Source organism: Pleurodeles waltl, chromosome 2_2 (assembly GCF_031143425.1).
Source record: "Pleurodeles waltl isolate 20211129_DDA chromosome 2_2, aPleWal1.hap1.20221129, whole genome shotgun sequence".
NCBI lineage: Eukaryota > Metazoa > Chordata > Amphibia > Caudata > Salamandridae > Pleurodeles > Pleurodeles waltl.
The window spans coordinates 898,416,678-898,431,607 of NC_090439.1; the positions used below are offsets into that span (position 1 = coordinate 898,416,678).

General features: G+C 47.9%; 1 protein-coding gene across 2 annotated transcripts in view; it reads right to left on the minus strand.

Annotated features, from left to right (window-relative positions):
* DPYS (dihydropyrimidinase) overlaps positions 1-14,930 on the minus strand; it is a 417,549-nt gene that overhangs the window by 291,310 nt on the left and 111,309 nt on the right. Inside the window, exon 1 of one of the 2 annotated variants that reach the window (XM_069220603.1) lies at positions 2,582-3,021. The exons of the other annotated variant lie outside the window; for it this stretch is intronic. Within the exon in view, the coding sequence (XP_069076704.1) occupies positions 2,582-2,839 (258 nt within the window). The 5' untranslated portion in view covers positions 2,840-3,021. Of the gene's footprint in view, positions 1-2,581; positions 3,022-14,930 lie in introns of those variants that run through there. 2 annotated transcript variants of the gene reach the window in all.

Below are 14,930 nucleotides of genomic sequence, written 5' to 3' on the forward strand. Positions count from 1 at the left end.
TTCAAACATTAAAGCTCAGTAAAGTGCTTAGAAACACAATAGCTCCAAATGGGACTATAACGACATCTTGACAGAGTTATTCCCAACAATCCAACGTCACTTGTGAGGGAGTGCGGGCCAGTGACTGAGTTGCATGGACCCCAGGTACAGTATCTTGGAAAAAGGGGAAAAAAAGATGTTGCACGGAGTCGAGAAGGCAAAGCGTCGCTGTAGCCGGTGTGGTGTCAGTTCCTTACTGCTTCCGGGGAGGTGAGATGTCATGTCCTCACTGCGAGGCAGGGGAGTTGGAGCAACGGTTTCTTACAGTTGCACGGGAGGTAGCGTCGGTGGCGAGGCGTTGGTTCCTCAAGATCCAGTGAGGTTGATGAATCCAGCAGGTCAATACTCAAGGTGTCAACTTTGCGGTGTCGCGATCACACCGCGGGGCCACAGGTGCTGTGGCGGAGTCAAAGTCGTGTGTCACAGAGGTTGGCAACACTGCACTCTTGTCACACGTGGTGGCAGGACTTCGGGGGCACTGCTTCTGTGTCAGGCCGGCTGAGTTGGTCGCAGTCAGTGCCCACAGTAGGGACCACAGCTCTGGTGCAGGCAGCAGTGAAGAGTTGGACTATGGCACTGGTTCCGAAGTCGCTCTGGAGTTGATGTGCTTTGTCTTGGTTAAACCACAATAAACTCTCAAGGGTCCAGGAACTGGATTTGGCACCACTTGGCAAATTAGGTACCTCAGCAATGGAGCCCAGGTGCTGGCAGATGAAGTTTTGATGTCACTGAGACTTCTAATCAGGAGGCAAGCTCAGTCCAAGCCTTTGGAGAGCCTTTGGAAGCAGGATATAGAAAGCAAAGTCCAGTCCTTTCACTCCCAGGACAGAAGCAGCAAGCAGCAGACCTGCACAGCAAAGCAACAGGCAGAGTGGCAGTCCCTCCTGCACCATCCATCTCTTCTTCCTGGCAGAATGTCATTAGTCCAGAAGGATTCTAACTTCGTGGGGGTCAGAGGTTCAGTACTTATACCTATTTCTGCCTTTGAAGTAGGCAAACTTCAAAGAAAAGTTTTGCTGTGCACAACACCTTGCCTTTCCTTCCCTGTCCCCAGTAACACTCCAAGGGGTTGGAGACTGCTTTGTGTAAGGACAGGCACAGCCCTATTCAGGTGCAAGAGTCAGCTCCTCCCACCACTTTAGCTGAGGAAGACCCCGCTGGATATACAGGGCACATCTCAGCTCCCTTTGTGTAACAGTCAAGAGTGAATTCAAAGACAGCCCAACTGTCATCCTGGCCCCGGCATGTATTCCACAGACAGGCAGAGGTACAGAATGGTTAAGTAAGACAATTGACACTTTCTAAAAGTGGCATTTTCAAACTTACAATTTAAAAACCAACTTCACCAAAAGATGTATTTTTAAATTGTGAGTTCAGAGACCCCAAACTCCATATCTCTATATGCATATGCTGCCTATGGGAAATTACATTTAAAATATATTTCAAGGCAATCCCCATGTTAATCTATGTGAGAGACTGTCCTTGCAATAGTGAAAAACTAATTTAGCAGTAATTTACCATCAGGACATGATAAGCACTCCAGTACATTTCCTACGTAAATACACTGCACCCGGCCCATGGGTTGCCATGGGCCTACCTCAAGGGTGACTTACTTGTAGTAAAAGGGAAGTGTTGGGCTTGGCAAGTGGGTGCAATTGCCAGGTCGAAATGGCAGTTGAAAACTGCACACACAGACACTGCAGTGGTAGGCCTGAGACATGCTTGGAGGGATACTCATGTGGGTGGCACAAGCAGTGCTGCAGGCACACTAGTATCATTTGATTTACAGACCCTGGGCACACCTGGTGCACTATGCTTGGGACTTACTGGTATATCAAATATGCTAATCATGGATAAACCCATCACCAATATCATTTAGACAGAGGGCACTTGCCCTCTAGCACTGGTCAGCAATGGTAAAGTGCCCATAGTCCTAAAATCAGCAATAACGAAATTCAGCACAGGATCAAAAACAGGAGGTCAGAAGCAAAAAATATTGGGCATAACCCAACAAAAAGGGCCATTTCTAACACAATAGCCAGGCAAGCAGAGGTGAGAACATGTATGAGTCCCTCAAATAAACAGGACAACTTTGAAGAAAGGTCTAAGGCATAAACAGAGTAGATAGAAGTAGGGAATGAGGTTTTCAATACTGGGAAATTCGCCCAGGGAATAATTTTACTGCACGTAGCATTATTTGCTGGAGGGGATTTTTACTGTCCCCATTACTGGCATATGAAAGTTGGGATGAAGACAAAATCACTTGTGAAAATTCCTCCAAGTTGCACCAAGGATCACTTTGGCCATGTTCAACAGCTCTATGTCTAGGACTTGGAATAAACAAAATCAGATAGAGGCATTTTGCACCCAATTTTTTTAAATCCAAATGAGGGTCTTAATACTTTTTAAGCTTCAAATGTATTGGACCGAAGTAAAAATCATGCATTCAAATTGATTTTATTTCGATTCATGCAGAGCTGAGATACTGATTATGCAATCTGTAAGGACTGTGATAAAATATATCTTTAAATTAATTCTGTACCTTCGTTCCTCTGTAAAAATCGTCAATGGACTGGGACCCCATGAAGGGGAACTGGAAGTGCGTGTGTGTGTCGATTCCTCCTGGCATCACCAGTTTGCTCGCGGCGTCAATCACCCTCACCCCTTCTGTCCTGCCCCGCAGCAGGTTGGCACCGACCTCTTTCACCACCCCATCTTCAATGTAGACGTCCGCATAGACCGAGAAGTCATCATTCACGACTTTACCTCCTTTAATTAAAATCTTGTCCTGAGAAGCCATCTCGGGCACAAAGCGCAATCGTTTTTGTTGAAACAGTGTTTGAATCTCGATACGAATTTCAATTCAGTTACAACAAATATAATGGGCTCAAATCTTGGTCTTGTGAAACTTTCAGATGGCTCCTCGCTCGCAGGTGACTGTTGCCCTCTCTCCTTCCAGGTGCCCGCGGTTTTTGAGTGTGCAGGGCTTATTTTATGGGCTTGGTGCTCTGGGCTGCTCTTCAACATTCTGTTTTGCCAGCGCCTCCCATTCTTGGCTGCTGGTCAGCGCTTTGCATGAGGTTGTGAAACGCATGTTTAATTAAGCCATTCAGGAGCAAAATGAAGGGGCCTGTAACATCATCTGCTGAAACATAAAAAAATAAGTAAATGACCATGACTTGTGCTAAAGCTGCATTATGGAACCGGAATCAACGTCTTTAATACAACTAATGAGAAATGAAGACTTAGCCTGTGCAGGCAGTGATGTTCCAACACTTATGGTTAAACTGCAGTCTCCCATACAGCCGAAATAAAAAATCACTGTGATTATAATTATCTTAGGAAAATGTGCAAAAATTCTCTTTTTCACTTTGTTACTGTAGCAAATACATAGCCATATGTTGAGACGAGATGTCCCTTTCATGGAGAACTAGTGTGTACCCTTGCCACTAGTGACCAACTGTGTGTAAAACTGATATGCTCTCATTTAGTTTTGTCCTTGTATCACACTAATCTAGCATTTGCGCATAGTCATATCCTGCAGTCGCGGCTGGCGACTAGGCAAAGTGGTGGGACGGGGGAACAAAACAAAGATAAAAATAATTTCAAAAGCAAAAACTTATCTTAAGTGCGCCGCTGCTCTCTGCCGCACCACAGACACAGGCTCCCAGTCTGCCCTGCTGCCAATCATGAGGCTGCTCAGAGAAGCGTTATGATTGGCTGGAGCACTCTGGCTGGGCGCTCCAAGGCAGACTGGGAGCATGGGCTTGCTCTCGCCAACCCGGCAACACAGTGCCAGGTTGGAGAGAGCCCTTGTCAGGTCTAACAATGAAAGAGATATCTCCACCAAAGTAGGAAGCCCTGATTGTCCTAGAAGCCAAAAGTGTTAGAAGCTGCAACTGCCTCACCAAAACACGTGTCCGCAGCCTGGTTGGAGGGCTGCCACCAAAGACAACCCAAATCTACCACCTGGATCTACCTCACCAATCACCCCTGCAAACTTCATCCTGTGGGAGGCTGCCAGGAATGTATGTCGGAACCACGCCTGCCGGAACAACGCATGCCTGAGCAACGAGGTCGGAACAAATACCACTAATGCCTTTACCACGAATGCCTTAACAACGATTTTTCATTGTAAAGGCATTCCTGGTAAAGGCATTAGTAATAGGCATGCATTGTTCCAATATGCGTCCCCCTTGGCCCCCCACCCCTACAAATTACCGCGACCCCCCCAAAACCACACCAACCCCCCACCCTTGCCTCTAAAACTACCCCAACCCCCACCTCCTCCCTAAAATTACCGCAACCCCCACCCTACCCCCAAAACCTAAAGCAACCCCAACCCCCACCCCATCTCTGAAACCTAAAGTACCCCAACCCCCACCCCTAAAACTACGCTGAGCCCCCGACCCTGCCCCTGAACCTAAATCCCCCCAACCCACCCACCCCGCCCCTAAAATTACCCGACCCCCCTACCCACCCCTAAAACCTAAAACCACCCCAACCCGCACCCCTAAAACAACCCCAACCTCCACCCCATCCCTAAAACCTAAACTACCCCCACCCCTAAAACCACCCCAACCCCACCCCATCCCTAAAACCTAAACTACCCCAACCCCCACCCCTAAAACCACCCTTACCCCGCCCCTAAAACTAAAAATACCCTGACCCCCCACCTCTGCTCATAAAACTAAAACCCCAACCCCCCACCCCACCCTTAAATCTAAAAATACCCGACCCCCAACCCTCAAAACTAAAACTAAAACCCCAACCCCCACCCCGCCCCTAAGACTAAAAATACCCGACCTGACCTCCCACCCCGCCCCTAAAACTAAAACCCAATCCCCCCACCCCGCCTGCCCGTAAAACAAAAGAAAACCAACCCCCCACCCCCACCTCTAAAACTAAGACCCCCACCCCTAAAACTAAAAATACCCCGACCCCCCACCTCGCCCCTAAAACTAAAACACAATCCCCCCACCCCGCCCGCTCTTAAAACAAAAAAAACCCCGACCCCCCACCCCCACCCCTAAAACTAAGACCCCCACCCCTAAAACTAGAAATACCCGACCCCCCACCCCCACCCCTCTTACCTGACCCGACCCTCCAACCCTGCCCCTAAAACTAAAACCCCCACCGCCTCTAAAACTAAAGGTACCCCGACCCCCCACCCCTGCCCCTCTTACCTGACCCAACCCCCCACCCCCGCCCTTAAAACTAAAAATACCCCGACCCGACCCCCACCCCTAAAACTAAAACTAAAACCCCAACCCCAACCCCACCCCTAAAACTAAAAATACCCGACCCGACCTCCCACCCCGCCCCTAAAACTAAAACCCAACCCCCCTACCCCGCCCCTCAAACTAAAAAAACCCTGACCCCCCACCCCCACCCCTCTTACCTGACCCGACCCCCCACCCCTGCCCCTAAAACTAAAACCCCCACCCCGCCTTTAAAACTAAAAGTATCCCGACCCCCCACCCCCGCCCCTCTTACCTGACCCAACCCCCCACCCCGCCCCTAAAACGAAAAATACCCCAACCCCCCACCCCTAAAACTAAAAACACCCCAACACCCCACCCCGCCCCTAAAACTAAAATACCCACCCCCCACCGCCGCCCCATCCCTAAAACTAAAAATACCCGACCCCCCACCCTGCCCCTAAAACTAAAACCCCAACCCCCCACCCTTGCCCCCACCCCTAAAACAAAAAATACCTGACCCCCCACCCCGCCCCTAAAGCTAAAACCCCAACCCTCCACCCCCACCCCACCCAGAACGAAAAATACCCCGACCCCCCACTCCTGCCCCTAAAACTAAAACCCCAACCCCCACCCCGCCCCTAAAAAAAAAATACCCCGATCCCCCCACCCCTGCCCCTAAAACTAAAACCCCAACCCCACCCCTAAAACGAAAATTACCCCGACCCTAAAACTAAAACCCCAACCCCCCGCCCCACTTACCTGACTCGTCGCGTCGTCCTCCTCAGCCTACTCCCTTGGTTAAGGCACAAAACAACGAAGTAGTGGTTAAGGAAAGCGTAGTTCCACTTTCATTGCCCACAACTTTGTTGTTCCGGAGTCGGCCTTCGGGGCGTTTCCCGGCTGCCAGCACAGCCCTCACAGGCAAGGAGCCCCTGCTTTGAAGTCACAGGCCCAGACCACATCCATCGCACAGCACAAACTACTATAATAGCCAGCAGGTAAATCATGTGGTTTAAAACACAAAAGGTACGGTGGACTTGCTATAGAGGACAAATTAATTTTCCTACCTAACCAGAAAACCTACAGGCCCAAGAAGCCAATCCTTAATTTTTTGGATGAGGAAGCCTCACCCATGCAGATGGTGTTAAAAATACCTTAAGGCATACCACAGGAATTTCCTTTTATGGGTGGTACCTTAGGTATGATTAAAAGAAAATATTCCATACAGATGTATTACGGGTACTTCCATGTCATAAATGTTGATAGAAGTGTTTGTGTTATACAAATTTCACAAAAGTGTGTACTCAAAACAAAAGAAATATGACATTAATGTATATATTTCCTTATAGTTTGGGCTCATAGTCAGAGTTAAAGGTAGGAAATTCCTGTCTCATTCAGTGTGGTTTGTACGCAAACATTAAACAATAGAGATCTATTTACATCCCTGATAACTGCCCCTGACCATACCGATGGTGCATGAGTGGGCAGAAGCATGTTGATACTTTAAAGTATGTTAGTGCCATTGTACCCATATTACATCTGTGTGTAACCCATTAAAGAAAATTCTTGTGGCGTACCTCAAGGTATTTTTAACTCCATCTGGATCCCTGTAATGCCAGAAGTTAGCTCATTTTAAGAACTCCCTCATACCAGATGTTGATTCCACCCTGGTGTTACCTTCCTGGGTGGGCTGAGAAGGCCAATGATGAAGAATGCCACATAAAGTGGGTGACACCTCCACATCCAAAATATGATGGATTGGCATCTTGAGCAACTAGGTTTTTTGATTAGTTAGGAAAATAAGTCTGTCTCCTATAACAAGTACTTTTGTATTGTGAAGTATGTGTCTCAGGAGGAAGTACGGTGAACTCTGTTTCAACCCTATGGGATGACACAACATGGGTGTTAGAAATGGGGTCCTTGGTTGACAGTCAGGTTACCCCCTTTTCAAGCAAGGACCCTCACTCTAGTCAGGGTAAAAGAGAATCACCCACAGCTAACCCCTGCTTACCCCCTTGGTAGCTTGGCAGAGCAGTAGGCTTAACTTCAGAGTGCAAGGTGTAAAGTATTTGCACCACCACACATAGTAACTCAATGAAAACACTACAAAATGACACAACACCAGTTAAGAAAAATAGCAAATATTTATCTAAACAAAACAAGACCAAACTGACAAAAATCCGACATACACAAGTCATGTTATGAATTTTTAAAGATTAAACTCAAAAATAGCGTTTAGAAACAAATATGCTTTGATGAGGTGTTAACACGGCGTTGTGACGGAGTCGTTCCAAACAAGCCGACACCAGCGGCGCCAGACATGGAGTCGCATAGACCCCCAAGTACAGTACCTTTGGTGAAGAGTGAAAACAAGTCGATGCGCGAAGTTGTGGATCGCGGCGACGGTGCGAAATGTTGAATCCGCGCACTTCGAGCGGCGTCGGTCACGACGTGGTGCGGCGACTTCCACGGAGTCGCAGACTTCAGCGGGGCTGCAGCGGCGTCGGGCCTGCGAAGATCGTCGCGTTCCAGGGAAGGTCACGGCGTCGGGTGCAGGCGACGTCACCGGATTCAGCAGCGGCGTCGGTCCGAAGTCATCCGAAGTCAATTTCCTTGGATTTCCACCAGCTTTCCTTTCAAGGTCCCAGGGACTGGGTAGGGCACCACTTGTCAGTGCAGGAGCCTCTCCAGAGACTCCAGGTGCTGGCAGAGAGAAGTCTTTGCTGTCCCTGAGACTTCAAACAACAGGAGGCAAGCTCTAAATCAAGCCCTTGGAGATTTCTTCACAAGATGGAAGGCACACAAAGTCCAGTCTTTGCCCTCTTACTCTGGCAGAAGCAGCAACTGCAGGATAGCTCCACAAAGCACAGTCACAGGCAGGGCAGCCCTTCTCCTCAGCTCTTCAGCTCTTCTCCAGGCAGAGGTTCCTCTTGTTTCCAGAAGTGTTCTAAAGTCTGTGGTTTTGGGTGCCCTTCTTATACCCAATTTCTCCTTTGAAGTAGGCCTACTTCAAAGCAAAATCTCTAGTAAATGTGAAATCCTGCCTTGCCCAGGCCAGGCCCCAGACACTCACCAGGGGGTCGGAGACTGCATTGTGTGAGGACAGGCACAGCCCTTTCAGGTGTAAGTGACCACTCCTCCCTTCCCTCCTAGCACAGATGGCTCATCAGGAAATGCAGACTACACCTCAGCTCCTTTTGTGTCACTGTCTAGTGTGAGGTGCAACCAGCCCAACCGTCAAACTGACCCAGACGGGGAATCCACAAACAGGCAGAGTCACAGAAATGGTATAAGCAAGAAAATGCTCACTTTCTAAAAGTGGCATTTTCAAACACACAATCTTAAAATCAACTTTACTAAAAGATGTATTTTTTAAATTGCGAGCTCAGAGACCCCAAACTCCACATGTCCATCCGCTCCCAAAGGGAATCTACACTTTAATCAGATTTAAAGGTAGCACCCATGTTAACCTATGAGAGGGACAGGCCTACCTTAACCATACACTGCACCCTGCCCTTGGGGCTGCCTAGGGCCTACCTTAGGGATGTCTGACATGTAGGAAAAGGGAAGGTTTAGGCCTAGCAAGTAGGTACACTTGCCAAGTCGAACTTACAGGTAAAACTGCAGACACAGACACTGCAATGGCAGGTCTGAGAAATGATTACAGAACTACTTATGTGGGTGGCACAACCAGTGCTGCAGGCCCACTAGTAGCATTTGGTTTACAGGCCCTGGCACCTCTAGTGCACTTTACTAGGGACTTACTAGTACAACAAATATGCCAATCATGGATAAACCAACTACATGCACATTTTGTAAAGGACCACTTGCACCTTAGCACTGGTTAGCAGTGCTAAAGTGCCCAGAGTAACAAAAAAAGTAAAATCAGAGTCCAGCACACATCAACAACCTGGGGAACAGAGGCAAAAAGTTAAGGGAGACCACGCCAAGGATGAAAAGTCTAACAATGGGGGTTTAGCCTTCACCAAAGACAAGAGATTAAACGTGTCGACAAGTCTATAGCTCACACTAAGGCTTTTTGCTGAAGGAGTAAAGAGGCATTTGAATTGAGTTGCAAATTTAACGAGAGAGAATTTGAGCTTTTTCCAGGTGCGCCTAATCTTGCCTACACCCGTAGTGTGTTCGGAGCTGTAGATCTTGATCTCCACCCTAGGGGGATAAAGGGGAACACTTAGAAGAAGGGGTGTGGTGCCTCACTATTGAGTGCAACTTAATTTGCAATCCTATATGATGTATCCATTGAATTGTGTATAATTTACCACTGCTGTCAGATTATAGTACTTTCTTTTGACATAGCAGATTACCTAGTAGCACATTATGTTGTTATGTTTGTTGGTTGACTGTTGAGTTATGAGCTCTTGCCCAAAGACACTACTTCGCTAACACTTGCCCTCCCAACCCAGTCTGCAGAGCCATAGTAGGATGGACACCCGGACACCACTGGTAAACCAGCTCACCAACCCCTGGTTGGGGACCAGTAGCCCCAGTCTGCCCTGTGGGTTCCCACACAGGGTCTCACAGTATGACAAAGAAGTGACAGGTACAATGACTGTATCTTAGCCTTTAACGTTAACGATGTGCAGAACTCCACTGTCTTCTTTTTGGCTATGTCTGTGCTATATAAACATGATATATATAAATTAGATACTATCTCAAAATGCAAGCACTCTTATAATGCTATTCTTCAGTCGTGGCTGTGCAATTTGAAAGTGGTGTGGAATAAGACCAACTAAAGAACTTCGGTGCGCAAGTGAGCATGCAGAAGATTTCCGAGTGGGAATCAGGAAAGGTTCTTACTCAAGAAAAATATTTAGACACTGGTGTAAAATGGTGCATTTTCCAGTGCAATTCCTGTAATAAATTGATCATCCCCTCTCACCCAAGGCATGTGGTCTGTGGGAGCGGGCTGGACAGCTCCTAAAATGTTTGTCTGAAGAGGGGGAACTGGTGGTAATTGGACTCTTTAGGGTGTAAATGGAGTGGTAGTGGAGCTAGTGAAATGAAAAAACAACACGTACATTTTGTTGTGGTGGTTCCAGAATACCAATAATACAGGTGCATTGCACGAAGGGTCCATGCCCTCTGAATTCACAGACTGCCTTTTGCAGGTCCTTCTCCTTCCACAGTATATTCTACTTTTTTATGTCAGTGGGAGAAGGCAGTGTGGCAGACAATGCGGCACTGCGTCTGCACCCCAAAGAGCCCAATTACTCTCAACCCTCACCTCCTCAGACGAACAATTTAGTCGTAACTAAAGACTCTAAGCCTGTTACAATCCACTCCCCCCAGATTTAGAGTCATTTGGTGGGAGGGGAGGCTGCTAGAAAATGTGTAAACGATTTATTGTTAAACAAGTGTATTCAAAAGATATGTTTTTGGGTAAAACTCAATCAGATTATACCTGGTGCAAAATTTCCACTCTAAAGACACATCCAAAACTCAGCTGGTTGTACCCTTGCATTATCTCTAAAAAGAATGCTTCCCTGTCTCCATGAAGTCTTAAATAACTTCATCAATTAAAGCCATACAAGTACTGACCCAGAAGCAGCCTTTGGGTTTGGTTATTAGCCAACTGTACAATGTTACATTTCTTTCCGGTAGCAAGCACCCTTTCCAAGATGGTGTGTTTCTTCTTTCACGGTTTGCCTCTCTCATGGCTCCAAAGTACCCACGATCCCCTCCCATTTTCTTTTAGCTAGAATTACCTCATGGTCATCATTAAACTATACTTTGGATAATATTATTTTAAAATAATGACTTCCATATTCACTGCGCTTTGAGTCACAGACTGGGGCGCCATAGCACAAAAGTACGAGTCCGACCATTTATCCCCCACACTGTGCCAAACAGGATTCAATTCTGTCACTAGGTGATCAGACGAACTGGCATATGCAGTGATCACATTACATGACTGCCTGAGCTGCCATAATGTTCGACTGTATTTTCCAATGATTTATTTAAGTTGCATGTATTTTATTCACTTTAGGTAATTGTGTTAAATGCATTTACTAGAAGCGAAAGGCTAACAAACTAGCTGCAGAATATTTTCTTTCTACTACTATCTCAGACCACACCACCATATGCACGCAGTGCCTGAACTCAAGAATCCATTCCTCCCCACGTTGCATTAGGGATACTTACTTGAATGTACCTTAATACACGCTGGTGGCAAGGCTTGCTGCCTGCTCATTACTTACCAGAGAAGATGAGAGGAGGCCAGGCAAAGGCAGTCTTGGCAAGTCTTTTGTCGTCTCCTTCCAAAGGTGAGGGATCGATGACTTGCTGTTAAAACCTGTCTGGGTGAAGATGATGCCAGGGGTCCGACAGACGCTTCGATAAATTACTTGCAGTCACCTGGGAAACTCATGGCTGCTCAGTATGAACGTCCGTAAACAGATGCACGCTTTTGCGCACAGAGCCATGCGCTGTGTATCCAATCAACAGGTGGTTCTCTGCTTCAGTGTTGGTGTGATTCTCTTTGTCAATGTACCTTTGTTTTCTGTCCCAGTGTCCTCTCTCTCCAGGCCCAGTGTACTTGGTGTAGAGAGGTAACTGGAGAGCCATCCGGGCTCTCCTATATTTTGTAAGTGTGCTCCGCACGTTCGGGTGGGGCACTGAGAAGGGGTATAAAATAAAGACGGGGCTGCGCTGACGCAGTCCCCCGTGACTTAACTAGCCATAAGCAGTGCCCTTGTCTTTCTTTAAAGGCGCCAAAGGCCTTTTCTACATTGGCGATGAGCGGGTTGTAAACGATAAAATAGCTACCCGTGTGCCTCTATAATGATGTGCAACAAGTGAAAAAATAAATAAAAGGGGAAGAGCGCCACGACGACGACGCATGCGGTGGTGTGAGTGATCCCCGTTCTCCGCACGCTGTCCCCGACGAGCTGAGCATTCTCAGCGTTTCCGCCTCACCTTTGTCTGCAATGGCTGCGTGGTGTCCCGTGGTGGTGGTCTGCGCTGGGCTGTGGCGCTGCCCTGCCTGAACAGCACGGGCGCCGTACACGCCGAAGACTCCTGTCCCCGTGTGGCTGTGCGGCTGTCCCGCCTCTACAACACAGGCGGCGAGGGTGTGGGAGTCTGTGCGTGCGGGCTCCTGGACTGGAGGAAAGGATTCCTCCTTTGTGAGGTGAGCCCCGCCCTGCGCGCACCAGCAACGCCACGGGGGCGGAAGAGGAGCGGTCGACCAGGTGAGGCGTGTGTTGCAGAGGAAAGGCAACACAGCACACCGGGCACGCTCGTAGGGCGAAGGAGGCCCAGGAAATTGAGACCACTGAGCGCTCGTAGTGAAACGAGGCTCAGGTGGTGTAAAAGGTTGACAGCAGCTGAGGGGTGTGTCCCTCCAATATAATAAACAAAATAGAAGAAGGAAAAAAAATATAAAAGGAGAAACAAGACTTTTAAGGAAACAAAAGGGGTTCCATAAAAGAAAACATTACAAAAGGGGTTCCATAAAAGAAAACAATACATTGAAATAAAAGGATGTAAAGACTATAAAGTATTACACAGAAAAAAAACTGGATAAGGAAAAGGACAGTTGAATTAAATAAAAGGCGGAGAAACAGTAACAAACATTAGAATCACACAAGAGCTGTAGCTTTTGAGAAAGTGTACATTTAAAGTAACAACATGAGTGCGCCACAACAAGAAAATGCGCTACCACTACAAGAAAATCCCCACCTCCCGGCACAGATAAATAACAGTGTTCATTCCTCCGTCACAACGTTGCCCCCATTCAGCCAACTGATTGATAGAGCCACAGCGGCACCAAGATGGCGCCTATGGTTAAATCGTCTAGACAACTATTTCTGCGCCACCAGGGAAACGGATGGAGCGGTGCACACGTCACTAATGTTGCTAATGGGCGGAGATAAGTTACAAGAGTTGTTTGATTCACTCCCAGACACTGGGGACAAATCTGACTTTGATGCGGCCGTAACGGCTCTTAATAGGCACTTTGATCCCCAGTTGAACTCAGACTATGAGCGTTTCAAACTGCGACAGGCGCAGCAGACGGAGATTGAGTCAATGGACATGTTTTATGCATGACTAAGAAAGTTAGCAAGTTCGTGTACAGGTCTCAACCAGCAGGAAGAGATCAGAGTTCAGATTATCCAGGGGTGCCGGTCCAACGCACTACGAAAGCTCATTCTGCGACAGCAAGGTATCTCCCTAGACGAAATTCTAATTCTTGCATGCTCTCACGAACTGTCGGCGGTCCGGGCAGATGCCATGGCGGCAGTGCGAGGTCAGTCGTTGGCAGCTGCTTCGTCAACACGTCCACTCCAGGTGAAAGAAGAGCAGGTAGATGCTATTCAGGCTCGCCAAACACCAGGACGACGACCAAACCCTTTTAGGCCCGGTGAACGTGTCTGTGGGAGCTGCGGGTATGAACACAAGGCTGCAATGGGATGCCCAGCAAAAGGAAAGTCTTGCAATTGTTGTGGCAAAGGTAATCATTTTGCAAGAGTGTGCCGGTCCAGAAGGAATAAGCAAGGGGATCGAAAGGGAAAGGACGCTAACGTCCGGAGTGTAACCAAGAAGACTGAAGAGTTGGGAGATAGTACAACATCTAGTGCGCCCGTTTTCGAAGGAGACCAGGATGAGGACATTTTTGTGATCTCATTCACTGGTGAGAGGCAACAAAAGAAGAGACCGCCTACGATGAGCAAGGTACAAGTCAACGGCATGTTAGCATCAGTAATCATTGACACGGGGGCATCCGTCAATGTCATGGATGAGACCCTGTTTCAGCAGCTAACTCCCACACCGTCTCTCACCCCAACTGCCACCAAGATATAAAATTATGGAGGACGGGAGCCCCTTCCTCTAAAAGGAACAGTGGAGGTGTCAGTAACCAGTGGAGATCGGTCGACACAAGCTAAGTTCTATGTGGTGACAGGAGATCGGGGCACCCTGTTGGGGTGTCACACTGCGGAAGATTTGGAGTTAGTGTTTTTTGCTCGCCAGGTATACGACTCTCAAGTGGAACGCCTTATCAGTGAGTTTCCGCAGCTCTTTCAGGGGCTGGGACAGCTAAAAGGGAAGTGCATCAAACTTCACATTGACCCAAGTATTGCCCCGGTCACTCTGAGACATCGCTGTGTGCCATTCCACTTACGACCTGCAATGGAAAAGGAGCTACAACTGCTCGAGGACCAAGGAGTCATAGAAAAGGTAGATGGGCCAACACCCTGGGTTTCGCCTTTGGTAATAGCTCCAAAAACCAAACAGCCGGGAGCTATTCGCCTCTGCGTTGACATGCGTCTGCCTAATAAAGCCATTCGGAGGGAGAGGTACATAACACCCACCATGGATGACATCATAGTTGATCTGAATCGGGTGCAATGGTTCTCAAAATCGGATCTCAACGCTGGTTATCATCAGCTGGAGCTGGACCCTGATAGCAGGAACATTACCACTTTCTCAACACATGTGCGGCTCCGGCGATATAAGAGACTGAGTTTTGGGGTATCCTCCGCCACTGAAGTGTTTCAGAATGCCATCAGAGAGACATTGTCAGGGTTGCCGGGGGTAATCAATCTGAGCGATGACATCTTGATCCACTCCCGGACCATAGATGAACATCATCAACATTTAAGGGCTACGTTACAAAGGTTAGTGGAATCGGGACTGACTCTTCACAAGAAGAAGTGTGCATTTTAT